The sequence below is a fragment of the Puntigrus tetrazona genome, chromosome 1, assembly GCF_018831695.1.
Source record: "Puntigrus tetrazona isolate hp1 chromosome 1, ASM1883169v1, whole genome shotgun sequence".
Lineage (NCBI taxonomy): Eukaryota > Metazoa > Chordata > Actinopteri > Cypriniformes > Cyprinidae > Puntigrus > Puntigrus tetrazona.
In genome coordinates, this window is record NC_056699.1 from 14,786,166 (window position 1) to 14,807,663 (window position 21,498).

General features: G+C 37.9%; 3 protein-coding genes across 7 annotated transcripts; all 3 read right to left on the reverse strand.

Moving 5' to 3' along the window:
* Positions 1-233: 233 nt before the first annotated feature.
* synpo2b (synaptopodin 2b) lies at positions 234-7,201 on the reverse strand. 3 transcript variants are annotated; one of them, XM_043254604.1, is made up of 3 exons: positions 7,004-7,201; positions 3,653-5,619; positions 234-769 (listed from the first exon to the last, which is right to left on the reverse strand). In XM_043254604.1, the coding sequence occupies exons 2-3, from the start codon at positions 5,306-5,308 to the stop codon at positions 284-286; spliced, it is 2,142 nt and encodes a 713-aa protein (XP_043110539.1). In that variant the 5' UTR covers positions 5,309-5,619; positions 7,004-7,201; the 3' UTR covers positions 234-283. The 3 variants fall into 3 exon arrangements, with proteins under 3 accessions (XP_043110539.1, XP_043111360.1, XP_043112142.1); XM_043255425.1 differs by having other exon boundaries at positions 6,919-7,201; XM_043256207.1 differs by lacking the exon at positions 7,004-7,201 and adding an exon at positions 6,075-6,167.
* A 2,678-nt stretch (positions 7,202-9,879) lies between these two features.
* On the reverse strand, positions 9,880-17,689 carry kcnip4b (potassium voltage-gated channel interacting protein 4b). 2 transcript variants are annotated; one of them, XM_043249859.1, is made up of 9 exons: positions 17,438-17,689; positions 14,006-14,130; positions 13,813-13,882; positions 13,339-13,409; positions 13,030-13,137; positions 12,819-12,923; positions 11,745-11,807; positions 11,571-11,665; positions 9,880-10,937 (listed from the first exon to the last, which is right to left on the reverse strand). In XM_043249859.1, the coding sequence occupies exons 1-8, from the start codon at positions 17,523-17,525 to the stop codon at positions 11,618-11,620; spliced, it is 678 nt and encodes a 225-aa protein (XP_043105794.1). In that variant the 5' UTR covers positions 17,526-17,689; the 3' UTR covers positions 9,880-10,937; positions 11,571-11,617. The 2 variants fall into 2 exon arrangements, with proteins under 2 accessions (XP_043105794.1, XP_043105790.1); XM_043249855.1 differs by having other exon boundaries at positions 9,880-11,665.
* A 799-nt stretch (positions 17,690-18,488) lies between these two features.
* si:ch211-145b13.6 (GPI-linked NAD(P)(+)--arginine ADP-ribosyltransferase 1) lies at positions 18,489-20,082 on the reverse strand. 2 transcript variants are annotated; one of them, XM_043249851.1, is made up of 5 exons: positions 19,949-20,082; positions 19,671-19,733; positions 19,347-19,548; positions 18,815-19,196; positions 18,489-18,704 (listed from the first exon to the last, which is right to left on the reverse strand). In XM_043249851.1, exons 2-5 carry the CDS (start codon positions 19,716-19,718, stop codon positions 18,599-18,601), a joined length of 738 nt encoding a protein of 245 aa, XP_043105786.1. In that variant the 5' UTR covers positions 19,719-19,733; positions 19,949-20,082; the 3' UTR covers positions 18,489-18,598. The 2 variants fall into 2 exon arrangements, with proteins under 2 accessions (XP_043105786.1, XP_043105779.1); XM_043249844.1 differs by having other exon boundaries at positions 18,815-19,548.
* Between the last annotated feature and the right edge of the window lie 1,416 nt (positions 20,083-21,498).

The window sequence follows — 21,498 nt, forward strand, 5'->3', positions numbered from 1 at the left end:
GATTTAAATCTATTGTATCAATATACACTACTATTCAAAGGTTTGAGGTCAGTAAGTTGTTTTAAGACCTAACCTAACCTAACCTAAGACTAAAGAAAATCAGCTGATCCCAAACTTTTAAATGATAGTCTACTTTAAATGCTAGAATATTATAACATAATATAAAATTATGACATAATGTATGCACCACTAAACTTTAACCTGAACATTTTTAACAGCCCTTTTTGTAATATTCATACACCATGATATACTATAATTTAATTTGATCACTCTGAATATTTAATTACAGTTTCCAACTGACTCTATGCAGTTGCGGACAGTTTGAGTGAAGTGTGAAATTTGTGGGCAGAGAAGTACCCCTGCTGTACCTGCCGCTGGTCACCAGAGGCTGCGCAGGACGGAAAGGAGGCCCGGATACTGCTTCTTTCGGCACTGAAGAAAAGCTGTTGGTTGGGGATGTAACAGCTGTTACAGGCTCCATCTCCTGCGGGCCACCAACAGCCTCGTAGAAAAGTCTTTTCCTCCATTCTGCCGGTGTTTGTGGTAATGATTTTCTAGGAGTAGCTGAAATTTTGGACTCATCAGGACCAAAGAGGCTTTGAGGAACTTCATCTACAGAGGAGAGCGTTTCTTGGGGCTGTTCCACCCATGAATATTGCCTGTTCAGTGACTGACGTGTTGAATAGACACCCGGAGTGGACACAGGGGAAGCGGGAGACACGGAGGACAGTCTCTGGGGGGAAGTCCATGACCGGCTCTTGCTGAATGCCTACACAGACAAAGAAGATCAATTATGCACAAGTTAATAATCACAAATTTTAGTTTGTAGCAAAAACCAACTATTGTTACTTCTGTATTTCTTACAGCGCTTTTTACAGCAAACAAATAAATGAAAGCATGCGTTTTGACTGCCCTCTTCTGGACTGTGTGTGTAAATGCTATTTAAAGGCGATGCTAATTTTGGTTGAGGGGAGGTCAGGGTTGGTTGGCAGCGGATTAATTCTGGGTCATATTTAGATACTGTCAAAATATTTTTTGGAGTGGGTGCACTTTTCAAGCTTACTGAGTCTCTGAAGGCATGAAAGTTAGAGATTGCCTGGTAAACATATAGATAGATACATATTCAATGTACAATAAGTGAGTACACCCACTCTAAGACCCTAAAAAACAATTACTCTTTACATAAAAGATATTCAAAAGGTTTGGGATATAAATTTCCAACAAGTCTGCTCAATCAATTACTAAAGAAGAACATCAAAAGTATTCACATTATCTTCCTTGAAAGTTACCAAAAAATGTTTTTGCTAGTGCTATAATGCTTATAGTGTTGGTGTAGGTTTAAGGCAGTTTTAAGGTCTTTTTAAGGAAAGCAAAAACATGATTGCAACCACTTTCCTTAAAAGAATTCCTTAATTATTTTTTCAGTGTAATTCCCTGACAGTTAAATCACATTTTGTGATAAATGATTTTTTTTTTGTTAGAGAAAGAGCAGGAGAATACCATGCAAGTGTCTCAGAGTCAGCCAAAGTCTAAAAGAAAGAGTGACATAGTAATATACAGCCAGCAGAAGTGACAAACGTGTCTGTTGTCACCCCTGGAATTACCTACTGTATAGCCAATGCACAATAAACTGATTTATTCTTTTCCAGGGCCCATATTTACAAAATACAGACTACTGGGAATTCATATGCGGATAAAATCAATCATTTGATCAAATCAATCATTTCGGATCTAAACTGTTCTGGCGTTGTTAGTGGAGGCATAGAAAAGTGTTTGGTTCTTACAGTTTAGTGGCAGAAAGTTTTGTATAGTGGCATGATTGCTGAGTTGTGGATTATCAGTGGCGTCTGTGTGATGAAACAGGAGATGCTAGACTCTCAAAAATAAGGGTGCAAAAACTGTCAAGGTACCACTCCAGTGAGTGTACCCTCTTCTCATTCCCTGAGTTATTGGCCATTTTTCCACATGGCAACAACGATATGCATTCTTCTGACGTAAAAATCCTTTATTCGTGTATTTCACCCACGAATTGAGCAACACTCTCCATTAAAGAACAAAGCATTTCATCGTGAGCTTGCACATTCGGTGCCAAGAAAGACTGAGTTTAAACAATTTTGTCTAAAAAGTAATTTTTATACTCTCTCAGTTCGGGAAGGTGGGGGAACTTAATTGAAGAGGAAAATGAGGTCAAATCATAGAGTTCTTAAGTTCTTGAGTCATTTTGCTGCAGTGTCGTCATTAAAAGTCTGTTTGGTGTTGAGTTGGGGGTGAGATAAGTTAACACTTACCACTGGTTAGAGGCACCTGACTAGCTAGGAAGACCGGTAAGATCAGATGGCTAAGTAGAAGTGGTGTCTTAATAGGGTTTGTGTGTTTCAAACACGGCGGAGCAAGAGCTATTTTTAAAATGAGTTATGTGCAGAGTTTAGAAAACCAGAGCCACAGCCCACTGCAAGCTACCCATAGTATACCAACAACCTGTAAAGAACAAAATGAATCTGACAGAATAACACTGTTCAAAATAATGCTATATCAATGGGAAATCTATCATTTAGGTTTGTTTAAATTACGTATATTTGTTGACCCAGTATAGTACGTGTATTTTTAATACACTGAAGGAAAATATTGTGCTTTTTTTCATTTGTGGACTGATCTTTGCAGACCATAACCGGATAGAAAGCAGAGTAACATGACGGAAATTCCAGAAAGAGAACACTGAAACATTTGGCAAGCAATTAGAGAGGACAGAAAGCACTGGAAAGCAAAGAGAGTGCACAGAAAGCATTAAGTGAAACAGAGCTGATGGAAACATTTATTAAACAGAATAAACAGGAAGTGCAATAGTTTTGAAATGACAAGAGGAAACAACAGAAGTAACAATTCATAATAATAATATCCGAATTAACAAATAAATGTGCTAAAAGTATTCTGTACACCCATTTTTTGTTCACTGTATCTGAACAGCAGTGTCTGCTGAATGCATAACTATTTTAATTTGAAAATATATATATAAACACAAAAGAATTCTCAATTGCATTATTAGATTGACTTCAAATGTCCACAAAAAGTCTTAAAATACGTTGCTTCTAGGACCACTTGGCATAATGTGGTAAAATTGTTGTGTTATTAATATGGAAACATATCACAGTAAAACTGAAACTAATAAAATAAATCCATCTAATTTATGAATGCTACAGTACAACTGGTATATATTGTTTGAAATTCTAATCTTGAGCCATTTAAAGGGTTATGAATTTAGAGTTGATTGTACTATAAAAATAAAACTTTAACTAACAAAACAGCAAAAACAGCACTTTTTGAATCTGCCCAGACATATTGTTTTGAATGTACTATTCAATTACTATTGCAAAATTACTGGTTTCCATTTCTTGCCTCCAGTGTTTGACATTTTGGCTGAAAACTTTGGTTTTGGAGCCACTGGTAATGCACATCGTGAAGCATTTTCATTATGCACGGGTAAAGAAGACCCTACACAGACATTGCCCCCAGAGATATCAGGAGGAAGGAAGTTTGAGATGCCTTTGTTTCTAGGGCCATCATGCATGGGTAGTTTTTTCCCATGTAACTTTTGTGGAACAATGGTTGCTTCGTTTGATGTAGACTGATGAACAAATGGGTAAGGAACACTTACCTCTCCAGTGCCTTTAGATGGATTTTGCTTAACTGACTGCAAGCTATTTGGGGAGGGGGAGAATGCTGTAGAGGGCTCATAAGCAAGGGACTGGAAACTGGTAGGGGTTTGAGCAGAAGTTTGTTTAGACTCTGTAGGGGCTTCCTTGGCCTCTGGAGTGGAGTTGTAGGTGAAAAGCGAGGAATTCAACTGGTAGGGCTGATGTTTCATGACATCCAGAACATTGAGATGCTTGGGTTGGGGATTCTTCTTCTCCTTGTTTGCTTTAGACTTAATTTTTGGACTAGTTGCAGGAGGGGGTTGCTTAACCGCTGCAAGGGGATAAAAGGGGGATAAAATGGGATTATAGGAGACTGGAGGTGGGGCACGGACATTAGAAGAGTATTTCCAAGTGCTTGGCATCGAAAATGTTGGCGATGAGGGTCTAGGTTTGTTGGCTCTCACAGTCTCATCGTCGACCACAAATTTTTCCATACGGGACTGTCTTCGAGCAAACAGTTCAGCTCCTTTTCCTTTAAGGTTCAGTCCTTCAGAAGCACCTGCATCTGATGAATACCCTTTAGGAGAAGATGATGGAGCCTTAGATCCCTGAAAGCATGTGCTCAGGTGTTGGGGTGGGCAGGAAGCAACAGAGTTACGATCACTTGATCTAACCCGTGATGTTTTAGACTGGGAAGGACCAGCACGAAGTGAATCTGGTGTACGTTGTGTCCAGGATGGTTGAGGCAGATCTGGAACCCAAGCAGGTGGTGGCTCCTGTGGTATTGGCTGAGATGACAATGGAAACCAGGCTTTTTCAGGAGACTGCTTTGGTGGGTTTTGTTGGGGTACTGCCTGCACCAGGGTGTTCCCCATAGCTGGGGCAAGGGGACTCTGATTCATGGGACGACGCTCTGCAGACCAAGGAGGGTGAGCTAGGTTTATGGCAGGTTTGGGCAGGACAGGTGGAGGATTTTTCTGTTTGATCTTTGGAGCTTGCATAAAATTGCACGCTTCTGCACCCAGACTGAAAAAATCTTCTTCTGGAAATGACTCTGTTAAGGACTTCTGATCTCCTTTTTTCTGAAGCAGAGGCATCTCTTTGGAGTCTGACTTCACTCCTCTTCTTTTAGCTTCTGGCAAGATCCCTGTTTTAATTGCAGGTATAGCAATACGTTCATCACGTGACGCAATTATGTCTGATGTTGGGGACCAAACCTGTGGGGTTGTGTTTACTGGAACAGGAACCTTGAATATGTTTTCAGGTTTCTTAGATGTTGGGCTTGAGACACTGCTTACTGGTGAAAAAGTTTTTCGTCCTTGATTGTGACCACCCAGAAAGGGCTTAGCAGTTCTGTTGGAGACAAGGGATCTGGAAACAGTCGAACCTTGATATGAATCCAGACCATTCAAACCATTTGCTGATTGTGGTAGCATCTGTTGCTGAAATGGATGATCTTGATACTGTTGTTGTTGCCTTAGATAGATATCTTGTGGGGCTTGGGCTTCTTCCAGCGGAGGAGACTTTACAGTTTCACCTTCTGGCTCAAAAACTGCATCCACTGGTATGCCTTTTCGTCTCATTTCCTCTTGTTCTGCGGAAAGCTCATCCATCCTTTGACGCCTCTGGGCAAACATCAAGACCCCCTTTCCTTTCGTCTGTGGAAGATGCTCCATTGTTTCCAAGTTTGACTTAGTCTGTACTTTGAAATTCTGTTGTAGCTTAAATCAGTCACGTGGTATTAAAAAATGAATATTCTTCTCAGAATCAGTGGAAATCTGTTCAGACTTTGTAGTGTACAAAGTACAATCTCATTCTCTTCCTAAAATCTGTCTTTGAGAAGCCGTACCACAGCTAACCAGCATGAACCTTCTGACCCTTTTTGACACCCTTCTTTCTGGGAGCAGCAAAATGCAAAGTGTTATGTTTACATTTAGAGTTGGCTTTTTCCGCTGTCTCACTGACTGTGCCTCACTCCATCTTAGTCCTATGAAAGACAAATTAGAACAAGAAAATATAGAAAATGGCATAAGAGTTATATAGAATGGAATTAAATAACACAATACAAACAAATTATTTAGAAATTGACCAGATTCATACACTGATAACCTAATGCTACATGGCATCACGGTGCACCTTAAATTTTAAACAGGTCACCTCACAATAACCAAGCATAAATAGCATTATCAAGCAATTTTGGTATTATATCATTTTTACTGGAATTTACGTAATAATATTTAAACTAAGTAAGCAACATCTTCTGTTAGTTTACAACCATACACTTGTCTTCATATTTTAATAAAAACATAACAAGACAAGCCACAGTAGAACATTGGTAGCTGGGTTAGTTAAAACACATTACATGCTTCAATCATTTTTAATTTACTTTTTTAAGATAAATTCTACTAATCTGCTAATAATTAACATCAAAACAACACCAACCACATGAATTATATCCAGAGCACCCTGACAAACTGAAAGCTTTTTTAGGTGAACGTTGCGAGAGGTTATAAAACCCTTTGGCTAAAGTGGGTATCTGTGCAAACTGTCAGTGCTCGGTGGTGGGACGACAGGACTGTGAAAGACACACAGAGAGAGAGAGAGAGAGAGAGAGAGAGAGAGAGAGAGAGGTGGTGTCCACTGTTTAACGGAGTCAGGTCTCATCACCAAGAGATCATATGACAAATCTCTACTGACACATGCTGTTGCCTGTCAAACCAGTGGCCTGAGGAGTACTGCAGGGGCACACTTTTATTTAGGTATCTCTCAAATACTGGTTTAGCATTTGACTTGCCTCATCCATCCCAAACCATTACTTGTATTGGCAATTTTTTATTTTCTAATTGCTATTTTACTAATGAGTAATGTCAATGCCATTACGTAATTAAACATATTAAACTAGCTATTCGGAACAAAACTTAACAATCCTTGCTGTTTCGACCTGTAAGTAAATTTATGCAAGTTTATAGCATACGGCCATATTGAGAGGATGCATTGCCCAGTACAGCAATAGAAAACCCTATTTCTGAATTGGTTGGTTATTTCTGTCCAGACACTCTAGCTGTCAAGACATGCTCACGCAAGCAAGCACCTTAACCAGACAAATTACGGAATCTTAAAATAAAGTCCTTCTTAATTATATTTTTTTTCATATTATATTTCAAATTGCTATAATTCACCATTTTAGGTATAAAGGATTAAGTATATAATGTATTTAGCATTTATCGCATTCTAATCTACATTGCATTCCTTTTATTAGACAGAATGATAATAGTACATTACTGACCATCACTGAAGAAGAGGTAAAAAACAGACAGATCTAGACAAAGACAGCCACTGAAGGACAGATTTGGAGAAGGTTTTTGTCTTACGTGCCTGTCTTGCTTGGCGTCTGCTGAGTCTGATCAGTTCTGTCAAGGAGGCAGTGCCCCTCCACTCTGCCTGCTCACTTCCCTGAACTTGAATTCCACTTGACACAACACCTCTCTCTCCTCCTTCTCCTCCGTCTCCTCCTCTTCTTCTGCCTTTTTCACTTTTTCACTTCCCAAGACATTAAAACGTTCCTGCTTCGAATTCTAGTGCGAACCTGTGCTGTAAGAGCTGCAATCACTGGACTCTTTTCCTCGTTCAGATATAGGGAGACAGGCACTTTATTAAGGATCGGTCATTTCTGAGCGGGAATGGGGAGTTGCCCTCTCATCCTGGAGAGAGTTGGTGGTCTGATCTGGTGTCAAAACTGTCACACTGATAGAACTGTATTTTTAGTGACCACCGATGCTTGGTGGTGCTATTGATGTTTGATAACACTTTCTATTTCTACAAAATGGAAATAGAAAGATGTGGCAGGGCTCTCTGACCTCGTCCATGTGTCCAATAGAACTGAGTCCTGAAGGCCATTCAAAACAAAATCTATAAACACAAATAACTAATAAAAAATAAGTGCTGGGTGTCCGGCCAGAGGAAATCTGGCCCCATTAGGGTAGCTGTTTCTAGTAGTTATGTTTTGTTATGTTAAGTGTAATGGATCTGGAATATGGTCACATAAAATAAAGCATCAATATGCGTTTTATAAGTACTAATAAACAGCTGGTAATGTACACCGAATCAAGCTGTGTAATTCAGCCCATTAATGCGATATTTAACACAATCTTATTGTTAGACCACAGACTAAAATATCAATAAGTGTGATTATAAATAAAAAAAAAAAAACATACTGACTTGGTGTTGACTAAACTATGAAAACCTAAAATGATGCACACGTGTATTTGGTGATTTGGTGAAGGGACAGTGAGTCTAATGAAGTGAATTCATTCCTCTTCCTCAATAGGGAGTCTTCAGTACCGTCTGGAAAGCCGTCAGCTCCTGTTCTCTCTAGAAGGAATGGTATTCACTGTTTGTGTCTAAATGTTAAACTAGCATTTGTGTCCTGGAAGCCAAACACAACATTGTGGTGGCTGTTTTCCATATTGTGTGCTCTGTAGGCCATATTTTGTCCTCGTGATGGTTCTCAGAAAGTCTCATTGCCATTTATGTCTCAATATGCATGTACGACATGGACAGAGATAAAAGAATACGAATGGGGGGAAAATCTAATTATACAGTTGATTAGCACCCAGGTTTTTGCACCACCTGATCACATTTTACTTCATATGACCAGTGTACAGTTTATTGTGCAGTCCATAAAATTAATTAGCTTATTGTCTTTTATACAGCAACATTAATCATAGATTGTTGTTTGTATGTAGCCTCTATATTCAGATAATAAGCCCAGTCTGCAGGATCGAGAGATGGCACATCATAAATAGTTACCATACAGTACATGTCATGTGACAAAAACATGACGTCATTCTTATCTCTGACAGACAGCTGTTTCGGCATCAGTTTTATTACGCTGACCTTTAACCTTTGGCTGACAGGACACCTGCTGACCAAGTAAATATTTCAGCCTGACAAAATGGCTTTGATATGCGATAGTCCGATACGAGTCAACACATTTCATCTCTTACCAGAGCCCAGGGCCACTGCTAATGGGATACTCGTCATTATTTAAACATATCAAATGAAGATATTTAACTGTAGGTTTATACACAACAAAAAAACAAAAAGGGAGAAACATTGTGGAGCGCCAGCCCATTTGTACCACATCTGAAAAAAAAAAAGCTCTTGTAACTTTTACACTATGGTTCAAAAGTTGGGGTCAGTGGTTTTTTTTTTCTTCTCTTCACCTTAATGTGAATAAAACGATCTCCTTTTAATAACTATTCAGAAGTTCTGGAATTATTGCATGGTTCTCCGAGGCCCTAGTAAGATAGTCCATCCAAAAATGTGTTCACAGGTCAGTGATTCTGTCATGCCTGTCTCAATTCGACGTGATCTCGTGATTATTCGTATGCATTTTACGTAAAATGTTGTTCTGTAAAATAGGGCTACCAGTTCTCACACTCTCACGCCACACAGAAAAATCTCCCTGCTGTTTCTTTCTTTCTTACTTTTATTTCCTATTTGTTGTTAGGGTGATTTTAAAAAAACTCCAGACAGCACTCGTCATTATCAGAATGATTTAGTGGCCAACGTAAATGTACATGTCACAATGTAAACTTGTAACAAAAGTGTAAATTATTTGTGAATAGTTATAGGGAGACTCCTCAGCCTCCTCGGGAAAGTCTATGCCAGGGGACTTGGAGTGGAGAATTCGTCCAATAGTCGAACCAGGAGGAACAATGCGGCTTTCATCCTTAAAGGTGGAACGCTGGACCAGCTCTATACCCTCTTCAGGGTGCTGGAGGGTTCCTGGGAGTTTGCCCAACCAGTCCGCATGTGCTTTGTGGATTTGGAGAAGGCATTCGACCGGGTTCCTCACGCTTTCCTGTGGGGGGGTGCTCTGGTAAGGGGCCCATTGCTAAGGGCTGTCCGGTCCCTGTGTGATCGGTGCAGGAGCTTGGTTCGCATTGTCAGACTTGTTCCCGGTGCATGTTGGACTCCGGCAGGGCTGCCCTTTATCACTGGTCCTGTTCATTATTTTTATGGACAGGATTTCTAGGCGTAATGCGGTCGCTGTGCCGGTGTGTCTTGGATAAAAAAGGAGCTGAGCTGCAAGGCGAAGCTCTCCATTTACCAGTCGATCTTCGTTCCTACTCTCACCTATGGTCATGAGCTTTGGGGTCATGACCGAAAGGATAAGATCCCGGATACAAGCGGCCGAAATGAGTTTCCTCCGGCTGGACGCTCCCTTAGAGATAGGGTGAGGAGTTCAGTCACTCGGGAGGAGCTCGGAGTACAAAACAACTGCTATAAAATAAGAACATTTCTCTCTACTAAATAATATTTTAATCCTTGATATCATTTTACGTAATAACTGTCACGTGGATCTCTGAGATTCTTATGGTCTGACTTTCCACTGGATTACTGAATTACTAATCCTGAGGTGAAGATTAAAAATAGTCCGAAATCAAACTGTTATGCATTTGCTTCAACCAAGGCATCTTAATTTATTGTAAGATTTATTACAATTATTTTATCACAAGAGAAGAAAACACTTACAATAAACAATAATAAACTGTATTAAATGTTACATTTTGAAAATTACCACTAAAACCTTATCATTCCTCTGAAACAACAGTCACATTATCCAAATATCGAAAAAAGTCACACATAAAATGACTTTGGACAGCACTTTCATTTATACAAACCACTGAAATGCATCGTTTACTGATAGCACCTCTCATCATTTGCCAAGGACTACGTGTTTTGTACCTACATCTTTACAATTTCAGATCTTCCAAAAGCGTTATATCTACTGATAAAAGCAGAATGAACAAAAGAACACTATTTTGCCAATGACACTAAGTACAGACCTCCCTGCCTGAAAGAGAGCGAGACAGAGGCTCTTCTCTTTTTGGTAAGAAACATTCATACCGAAGGCCAAATTTCCTTATAACTGGTATATTTTATATTCTTGACATTAAAAATTATACAAAACAGAAAGATATACTAAAAGTCCTACATCATTACTAGCATTAATTCACTATTGACTTATTATCCAAGATATATTAGGCTATTATAAATAGTGTCACCTTGTTCATACTGTACATTCTAATCTACAGTAATACAGTTCTGCTAACTATAAGGAAAGACGCTGGCTGAACAGAAAATAGCACCAAAACAATATTTGGGGGGATGTCACGCACCTTCATCCTATGTTTAACATCATTAAACTACATTTCAGTGTATTTGTGTTTCTGGTTCCTGTTTGTCTTATAGTGTGACCTCTGTCACTTTTATGCAGTCCACAAGAAAAACTATCCCCTGTAACAAAAAAAAAAGAAATAAACAGACCTGTTGCTGGTTATTCAATGTTGCTGAACCACTTTTTCATTATATACAGTTATTTAGAATAACAATAAATGAGCAAAAATAGGATAAAATAAAGGCATTATTCCAGTTTTTGGCTGAAAAATCTAGTGTGCTTACTAAACAATGTGCGCATCTGACGTAAGGAAAAGCAGGCACTGACTTGAGCAACGTCGTTTTAACTTGACCTTGAGAGGTAATCCTAGTCTACCATAAATGATTTATCTACTGGATTAAATATTAAAAAGGTTCGGGTTAAAGGTGAATCTCTACCCAAGTACACTCTTGGTGTTCAGTTATAGGGTTCAGTTGTGAAACACAATGTGATACAGCGAGCATGAAACGGCTAGGCTGTGCCAAAAACTAGTCCACTGAAGCACATTATAATACAAAGCACTGGTGTTGTGTTTGACAAGTAATTGCTCCTTGCTCCACCAACACTGCACTTGCATTTGCATCACACGAGAATCCCACATTTCTACCAAGGTGCGAATACATTCAGCAGTCAGTTCACCAAAGACGACCTGGAGCGGTCCTGAGCTGTGAAGAGCAGTCCAGAAAAGCTGGCATCATTATAATGAGTGTTACCTATCTAGAAACGTCCAAGTGCTTGAGATGGATTCACTGGCTGAAATCTAGACAGCATTGTCGAAAATCTTAAGGGACTGCATAATATCCTCATCCTGCAAAACACAAGCATCAACAGTGGCGTTATTACGCTTTAGGAAATAAAGGTTTAAATAAAGATGAAATGAGCCGTACCTTTTGGCAGCAGTCAATGAATTCATCAATGGTTACTACGCCATCCTGGTTCATGTCCATTTTCTAAGGGGAGGGAGAAAAAAACGAAATTAGTGTGAAACTAATGTGATTACAACGCATTTTTGCTTTCAAATGTATGAGCGAGGTGTAATCTATAACGCATGTTTTAACTGACCTTTGATAGAGATCTGAGAGAGGTTTGGATAAATATTCCGGCTGCATGACCAGCCTGACCTCATTAAAAATATGAATAATTTAATGGTTGCTATGTCTCACTAGTGTGTCCAGGTGAAAATACTGCTGTCAGATTATTTATTTTATACATATTTTTATTAGCAGCAAAGGATTCTTTTACACTAGGTGAAAATAACAGCATTATTTAAGTGCTACTTACTGTAAGAGGCAATGATCTGCACCTCAGTACTGAAGTACATTCTCAAACAAAATGCAACTTATGTGTAAATGTTCATTAATTCAAATTATTAAATAGATGCCATGGTTGACAATAAAGCCCTCTATACACCTACCCCAACCCTTCACGATACTTTATTTTCAACTTTTTGATTATGTCCTTCATTATTATTGTAAATAATTATTATCAATGATTTTCTGATGTGATTCAAAATACAACTGCCATAGCATATTTGCACTTAATGTTTTATTTAATCTACTTTTTTCTAAACTTTAACCTTAATTTTAAATAGCAATTACAATATTTAGGAAACTCAGTGCACTGAAGGTACTGTCTTCAGTGTGTTTGCTGGCATTTGAAGCCATGTCTTTGATTGAAAGTAGGGCTAAATGACTCTTTACATGATAAAAAAAAATTGTAGAACTGACATTAAAGTAATAGTACATTTCTCCCGAAAATGAAACATTTTTTGGGGGGGTGAACTATTCCTTTAAGGGCCTTGTTAATAGTCATATTAATAGTCATAGTGCTTTTAGCGCCATCATGTGGACATTTTCCACTTGAAAACCTCTAAAATATAAAGCAAATTTGTAGGTCCTACAAATTTTCCAAAAATGTATGCATAGTCACTTTTTCTAAACATAACGGCATAAAGGCATTACCTGGAAGAACATTCTGACATGTTGCCTTATTGCCTCCTCTTTAAGTCGTGGATGGATAGATTTCCCCATCAAATCATAAATAGACTTCAATATATCTAACATTTCCTGAAACAAAAAGATCATATACATTCATTGCATTCATCACGGAACAGTGTTTTTTGACAGGGCTCAATCTTGAGAGATATATATTCAGATTCAATTGTTTTCAGACCTCTTTAGTAATCTGTCCATCTTTGTTGATGTCGTATAGATTGAAAGCCCAGTTCAGCTTCTCTTCTGTAGTGCCTCTTAACAAAACTGAAAGATCACAGACTAATTCCTGAAAAAAAAAAAAAAATATATATATAAATATTCCTGCTATTTGTATCACAGGAAGTTACATGAAGGACTTAACATTTAAATCCAAATAATTGTTTTTCATAAAATTTTATATTAGTTTTTATGACACACACGTCAGAGAAAAAGCATAATTAATGATGATATTCAATCCAAACTATTTAAGTAAAACAAAAACACTTACCTCAAAACTAAGAGAGCCATTCTTATCTTTATCAAACGCATTGAAAAGAAACTGAGCATATTTCGATGAATCTAAGAAAATAAAAACAATAAATGTACTTATATTTCTGCAAGTCATATGTCTCTATGCATGTGTATGCGTTCTAAACCTTTTCAAGGAATTATTATGACGGCAGTCCGTTTTATTATGGATTTGAATTTAGCTTTTACTGAATTGTCCCATAAAAATTTCTTTTTGAACAGCATACGGTCATAACAGTTCCAAAGGGATGAAAAGTTACACTGGATTTATTATACGTCGTTATATTGTGTGAAAAATCTCCCATCGCTCCACAAGGAGGAGACACTGGCTGCAGCGTGCAGTGAATTACAATCACAAAACATTTTCCTATTATGAACTCTACCAGAGGTGCCGTCATATTGTTTGGTTAAACATATTCAGCAATGCATGCAAATCAAACGAGAGTGAACCGACCTCCCAGTGGGAAGAACAGAGCGTAGATGTTTTTAAACGTGTCCTCATTCACAACTCCACTTGGACAATCCTAGCAGATAAGAAAGGAATATTTAAGAGACTGGAATATCTCCAAAGAGAGCGGTAGCCCTAAAAATGACAGCATCATTTATAATTTCTACACCCAGCGGGTGGGGTTTAACCGATCTCTCACATTCTTGAATCCTCTGTAGAGTAGCTGCAGCTCTTGTCTGGAGAAATGGGTCTGCGACTGCAGTTGCTCCAGATTTTCCGGGTGATACCGCTCCGTTGTGCTCTCTTGTTCTTCGTCCTCATTATCTACAACATAGAGCACGCAGCTGCCATCAAACGGCTTCAGAATCAAAGAATCGTCTTTTTTTATTGACTCTAATACACAATCTGCCCAGTGACGCTTAGAGCTTTAGCTTTAATTAAGAACCCTTGCCCCGGCCGGTCCGGTGACGCTAATTACACAAACGCTTGCCTTCTTGATGAATAATGAAAAGGGAGTGACATGTATTGACGGCTTTGTCCAGGGGTCAAAACAGATTTGGTGTCTGAGATCTGTTTAACTGTTGATAAGAAGGGTCAGTATTTTAGTATTAATATATACGCTGTAGCTTTTACATCTACGTCATGGCATTTTGATTCAATTTTGGTATGACTCCTCTGGCTTGTTTTTGTTTTAATTTTAAGCTATTCATAAAATACTATTCAGCCGCTATCATGTATGTGTGTGGGGGTCAGTGTTCACATCACAAACGGCTTAAAGGGTCTGTTTCTGTGAATTTTATTAAATATTCACTATACCGTGCCTTAGCAGGTCAGGTGACTAAAGACACTGAGCAGTGTCTCCTTTAGGACATGCATAATACCTCTGTCCCAGATTCACGAAGAACGTCCTGGTGCATAGGTTGATGCTTGCAGGGAAGCGCTGGCTTTCACAAGATACAGTTTCTGCGCTTAAAAAAGTTCGACTTCTAGCCTATTTTTGAACGATATATTTAGGAAACGCAATATGTCTGAGGAAATGCGGGAGACAACCAAAGACAACATAAATATTAAAGCTATATATAAACCGTTTACTCTTTGTAGGTCGAGGTGTTCTTATTAACCAATAGTTTTTGTGTGAGATTAATCCACGCTAAAACTGGGGTACCAGGATGACCCACTTAAAGACTGGTCAAGATGTTACAAGCTGCTCCTAGAACATAATCTATCAAGTCAGAGCTCATTTCACTGCACGGGTGCTGCTATCGGTTTAAACAGAAACCTCAACTCAATAAATAAAACAGTCTAATATTTCATTTGGTATGTGTTGTAGACACTAAAAATGTTAACTTAAAGATACATTTTTACTGTCGTGTGCCTTGTTTCATTTAATTATTATTGCCAAAATGTGTTTTGCTGGCATCCATTCATGTTTTTTTAAAGCTGACATGTACCCTATTTATCCCTAAATGCTATGAGCTAGTACCATAAAGATACTTAAAGATCTCTTTATTAGTAGAACACCAGTTCTTTACTGAGAATTCCTCATTTTAATAGAATGTTTGAAAGGTTTATATCGGATTCTTTTTTTTTTGATAGATATGTGTAGCACTTACAAAAAGAAAATCTGATCATTTTTAAAAGCTGTTCTAATGAAGGATGTGGCAATTACGTATCTGAAATCACTGGCCTTAAATTTAATTTACATGGGATTTCACTCTATTTTAGGACTAAGAATACAGTTGTGAGAAACGTACACACACACACACACACACACACACACACACACACACAGTCAAAACAACATAATCAACCAAAAAAAAAAAAAACTTTAGCTGAGATGAAAGAGTAAATCGAAAAGAAATGGTGGCTGATAGAAGAAAACTATAAAAAGGATCTATTTTGGTCATCTTTATATAAAACATGACCCATTTCGCTACGTCTTCATCAAAGCTTAGCTTAATGTAATGTCTTTCATTTTTCCATTTATTGCCATAGTGTGCCATGAGAAATGTGGTGAATTATTTCAATTATTTATCACTTCCACAAATTCCTTTTCTTTGGCCTGTTTTTGGAGTAGAAAGGGTGAAAAGATTGACTGGCTTGTAGTTATTTTTATCTTACGATGCTTTAAAGGCAAAGCAGGTGCTGGGCAGTGAATCCCCACCAGTAAAATATAAATCAAATCCTTTAACTGAATGGCATAATAAATGTAATCTGCATGCCTGACGAATTCCAAACAGAAAGGTATGTACAAGTTTCAGATAAGACAGCAGCACAAAACCTTCTCGGATGCAGAAAGAATGAAGCCAAAATCCAGTCGAAATGTGGCAGACAAAATTACCTGAAAAAGATACCAGTGTCTGCAATACTTAATTTATAGCATTATTAAGGGATCATCAGTGTCTTATGGTCGGCTATGGAATGATGGAGTGTGTAATTATATTTAGTCCCACAAGGATATGAAGCACAGCCAAGGGAAAGATGAAATTAATTAGAACTCTCATCCACAAAGTTAAGACCATTAATGATTAGCACTGTCATTTCAATATTAACCCATATAGTGCGTGGTATAGCAGATTATTTTTTTTATCGCACCTAAATAACAGTGATGACCGAATACAAACAGAATAAACGACACAGTCTAATTCACTACTTATACAGTGTGTCGATGAATAATGACGTTTATGGGAAAACAGTGTGCATTAAAAACATAAGCTGATGCAACTTTGGTAGATGTGCATTGTGTTGTACACATGCCTGCGTTGTCATCCAAATTAAAGATGTTAAATATTAAGAATTCCAGTAAAAATGTGTAATTACCGTCAAAGAAAAATGGGGTGCATGAATTTATAAACACAAGGCTGTCTGGAGTTACAACACCTGTTGATTAGCTTAAACTAGTCATTTTATTATGACTTTTGTAAAGTCTCTCACTTGAGCAAATTACATGTTCTTGTTACAATAATCTACATTTCATTCTTTCGGTTCTCTGCATTAGTGCACGTAGCACCGCCACGGTCATGCATTTGACTCCTATAGCTAATTTATAACACATCTTATAGGTCTACCTTCAGAGTAATGAGTAATGAATGAAAGCATCTACTAAATGCATAAATCTAAATGAAGTTATAGTTTTGTCGCAGCGTGTCCAAACCGCCCTTGGTCTGTTTGACTGCTGTGTGGCAAAAATAAAGCAGTTAGTCTAAAACTAACCTGCATTAGGTCTATGGTCTTTTACTAAATGTTTCTTTTTCTTTATACGTTTACATTTTGTAAGCGTTAACATTTTTGGTTGCTACTAAAACAGTCAGCCTAGGCTTCGAGTGCATCAGAAATCGAGCAAGGAGGGAGTGTATTGATAAAGACACAAAGAAACCAGCTCTGTTTCTCAGTCAAAGGCACATTTTTTGTTTTACAGCTTTCGCTTAGTCGCTTAATTACATGTCATTAGTACATGACTAGACTACAGTGCGTAAAAACAGCCTATAGCATTAACTTTAATGACTTTTCTATTTAAATGTGTATTAACGAAAAGTCTGTTATAGCCTATGATCTGTTACCATAAAGTTCAATGGGACTGACCTAACGAGGCGGGAGAGGAACATTCAGAAAGAGAGCCGGTGAACTTTACCTGAGTTCAGAGTTCCTGTTATTAATCGCGCGATATGCTGAGTAAACTTGATCAGCTGACGCTTGCATCGCCGCCGTCGGCTGCTCATCTTCAGTTACACTAAAGAGATGTATTCAAAGGCAAGTTCTCTGCTTTATTCCGATGTTCTGTCTTGAATTCCGCCGCTTTCAGTTTCCTGTCAGGAACACGGATGAACAGTGACTCCGAAAGGTGTAAACGCGCTTCAGAGTTACAAACACCTGGGAGAAAACCATCTCCATTCTCTCTCTCTCTCTCTCTCTCTCTCTCTCTCTCTCTCTCTCTCAGTCACACACACACACACACACACACACACACACACACACACACACACACACACACCTCTATACATCACGTTCTCTGACTTCCTATAATGTTTACATTTCCTTAGAATGATTCCTTTGAATTTTTAATGACTTTTCTTTTGATGTCTTTCCACGTTAGATCATTTAGTGAGGCTATGTGGTATTCCATGTATTTTATAAAAATAAGAGAATTGGTTGATGGTGGTTGATGGCAATAAAAGTAAAACAAAAAACTGGTTTACAGTATGTCTAATCTTATAGGGTTTTTCTTCCTATATCCCTGATAATTACTAGGGATTTATTATATATATATATATATATATATATATATATATATATATATATATATATATATATATATATATATATATATATATATATATATATATATATAGTATATTACACATTACAACAGCTCTTTTTAAATAATAATAATAATAATAATAATAATAATAATAATAATAATAATAAAAGTACAAATACCTTACCATTATGGCAACCTGTTTTCTGCAGGTCTGGTCATTGTAAAACTGAAGGCATTGACAGCACATACCAAGTGGAGTGACGAAACTGAAATTTCCACAATTTTTAGCAATATTTGTGTCCCATTAATATAAATACGAATCAGCAACACGAGAAAATAAAAAATGCAATGGCGCCCTCTGGTGGTGTGGGCTGCTTTTACAACGCACAGTTTATGGATTATAATAAAACGAGAACAGAGAAAATGCATTAAAAGTAATTTATTGTATTATGTAAATAGGTAAAGAACACTGATATACCGTCACATTCAAGTAACTTTAACTTTGCAGTTTTGTGAAAAGGGAAACAAAGTATATTAGAGAGTCAGTGTGTAGTAGTACAGCGGGAGCAAAGAAGCCATAAGATTCAGGGAACTGGAACTCAGGAAACTTGAAGACGACGCTTTAGATTCTTTGGGCAACCTTAAAGAGACATAAAGAGAAATTTCAATACGAATTTAAATACGATCCGTTATCACAAATGAGTATTTTCGGTTGAATCGAACACATGTGTACTGTTTTCTCTCACTCACCTGTCGAGGCTGCTGCAGTTAGAAGAACTTTGAAAGTCAGAATGTGTTAAGGTGATCTCTTTAAAGGTATCAGTACCACTTCTAGTAGTGATTGCCTTCACTGTGAAAACTTCATTGGGTGATATGAAAAATTCTCTCTCTGACAGAATTTCTTCTGAAATACATTTATAATCTTCATAGCAGATCAGAGAACAGGATATTATGTTGAAAACGGTCCCAGTGCTATCGCTGTCACTGGCATCTTCAGCTGCAGCACTATGTTCCACTGTTGCTGCAACAAAACTCTCAAAACGCACTTTCTCACCGATTTTGGTGTTATATTCCTTCTCCGTACCGAAGTACACTGTACAGCATTTGTTTTGGCCTAAGAGTTGCACGGCATCTGTCAGCAGGAAAAAAAGAGATTTGAAAGGAAACTCATCTCTGTACGTTGAACTTCCCTTGTTAGTCTTAGCCAACTTTCTGAATTCTTTAAGAAATGTAGGACTAGCGTCTGCATAGCTCTTCAGGGCAGCCGCATGCTGAGGCGTACCCCCTGGAATGGTCTCGCTGCATGCTGCACTGTCCTGCCAAATAGCTTTGAAATCTGGATTGTTGTTCAGCTCCGTCTGCAGCAGACCTCCACTTTCTGTGACCATTTGCAGCATTTTGCTCCGACAATTCTGGAAGGAGTAATCGGCAGCTTCAGGAAACATGCCCATCTGTATCACTTCTTCAGTCGTCTGCAATACCGTCTGAAAGCACAATTAAAAATCACAGAAGTCGTTTTGGAGAGGAAAAAAGACCTCTGAGCTTCACAAAACACGATGAATTGTAAAAAGTTAAAGAGTTTATGATGACACATGTGAGAGCTTACTGTGTATAAGAGCACCACGGGAATCACAGGAAACCTCAAACGTCCCATTCTATTAGTTCAAGTCTGGACAAAGACAACAACACAGACAACAGGCTAAAAATAAAGTCATATTTAGATATAATCACTTTCAGCACAAACTGAACTAAAAACCCAAAGCACTGCAAATAACAAAACCTCAGAAATCCCTGTTGTTCATGATGTATTTAATTTAGTTGGAAACGTTTGTCAGTTAAAACTGAAAAAAAAAAAAAAAAAAAGCAGAAAAAGGTAGCACTCACCGTCCCCTAAGATCTGATATTTATGAAATCAGTTAAGCACGAAGAAAGCGAACGCTCAGAACCTGACTCTAAAATACACTCCAGGAAAGCTTATCAAGGCTGTACTCTGCCATTTCCTTCCTGCCCTTCAGCTGCTACTGTGATCAGCAAAAACAAAGCCAGAGAGCATACAAACGTGAGAGGAATTCTTAGAAGAAAATGTTCCAGAAGTGCAAAAATTAAACATGAAAAATTAAAGACGCACATTTTGTGGACTGGTAAATGTTAGCAATGTGCAGAGATGTATTAAAAAAAGTGGTTTCTCATTCAAAAACAGCTTTAAACATTATACAGAACAAAAACCAGTGTAAATTGCCATCCTAAAAACAAAACGTGACATAATCTATTAGGTAGTGGTTCACAAATGGTCTTGTGGTGTTATTTGACCCTCATTTTTCAATGTTATCAACTTACCCTAAATCCAATTTCAATTTTAACTCTGTGAAAAATATGGTCTCTGATTGGCCTTAGTTGTACCAGAACCAAAACCTACCTTCTGACACTTATCTAAAATGAATAATAGACATTTACACTTAAAATGTACATAACATGTTTTTAAACACTATATAGTATTTATTTTGATATAGAAAAGCGATGGGCTAGTTTCAATCAGACGCAGTTCTCTTTTTCACGTTGAGCGCCTGCATTTTCATCAATTTGTGCGATCATGGGTCATTGTGCTGGTCTAAAAAAGAGGTGCGTTCAGGCATTTTGGAGGCATGTTACTATTTTGAGGAACTGAAAATAGATTGCTCCAAAGACCAACTCAAACCTGGTCTAAAGTCTGAAGTTAACGGCGCACTATTATATTTGTTATTTAAAAAGCGTGTTAGGCTAGTAGAAAATTCCAGTTTATTACACCCCAGCAGGCACACGATGTCATATGATGCTGATATTTGGTTATATTTTGGTTGCGATAAATTAGATAGAAATTCAACATCTGATGTCAATGTTAATTTGATGTCCAATTCAGACGTCAGCTGGCGTTTTTAGGTGGTGTAACCAAAATCAATGTTAAATACTGACGTCAACCCATTTCAACTATGCGCCTATGCTTGCAGACTGTTTTCCCGTGGATAAAGGGCCCTATTTAAACAAACTAAACTAGTCTAAAGCACACACTGCAGGTACAAACCCAAACCCATTTTTGCTATTTGAGCAATGGGAAACGTGCGCCCGAGCACATAATCAAAATGGGTTGTCTCTATTTTCTAAATTAGTAACGTGTGTTTTTGGGGCGTAACCTGCAATAAACCAAGCAGACTCTCATCTTCCATTCCCTTTAAGAGAGCTAGTTGCGCTCACGCTGTGGGGGATTCGCTATTTAAACGGTTAAAAGTTTAGTTAGTATTACTACTATACATTTTTTACCCAAAATGACAACGTGCATTATGGTGCAGGGTTAACCCTTAACCTAAGACACATGTACTGAACCCATGTCTGTTTCACAGGTGAAAAAAACTTATCTTAGATATCACCTTCGAAACATTTCCGTTAGCTAAATGTGAATA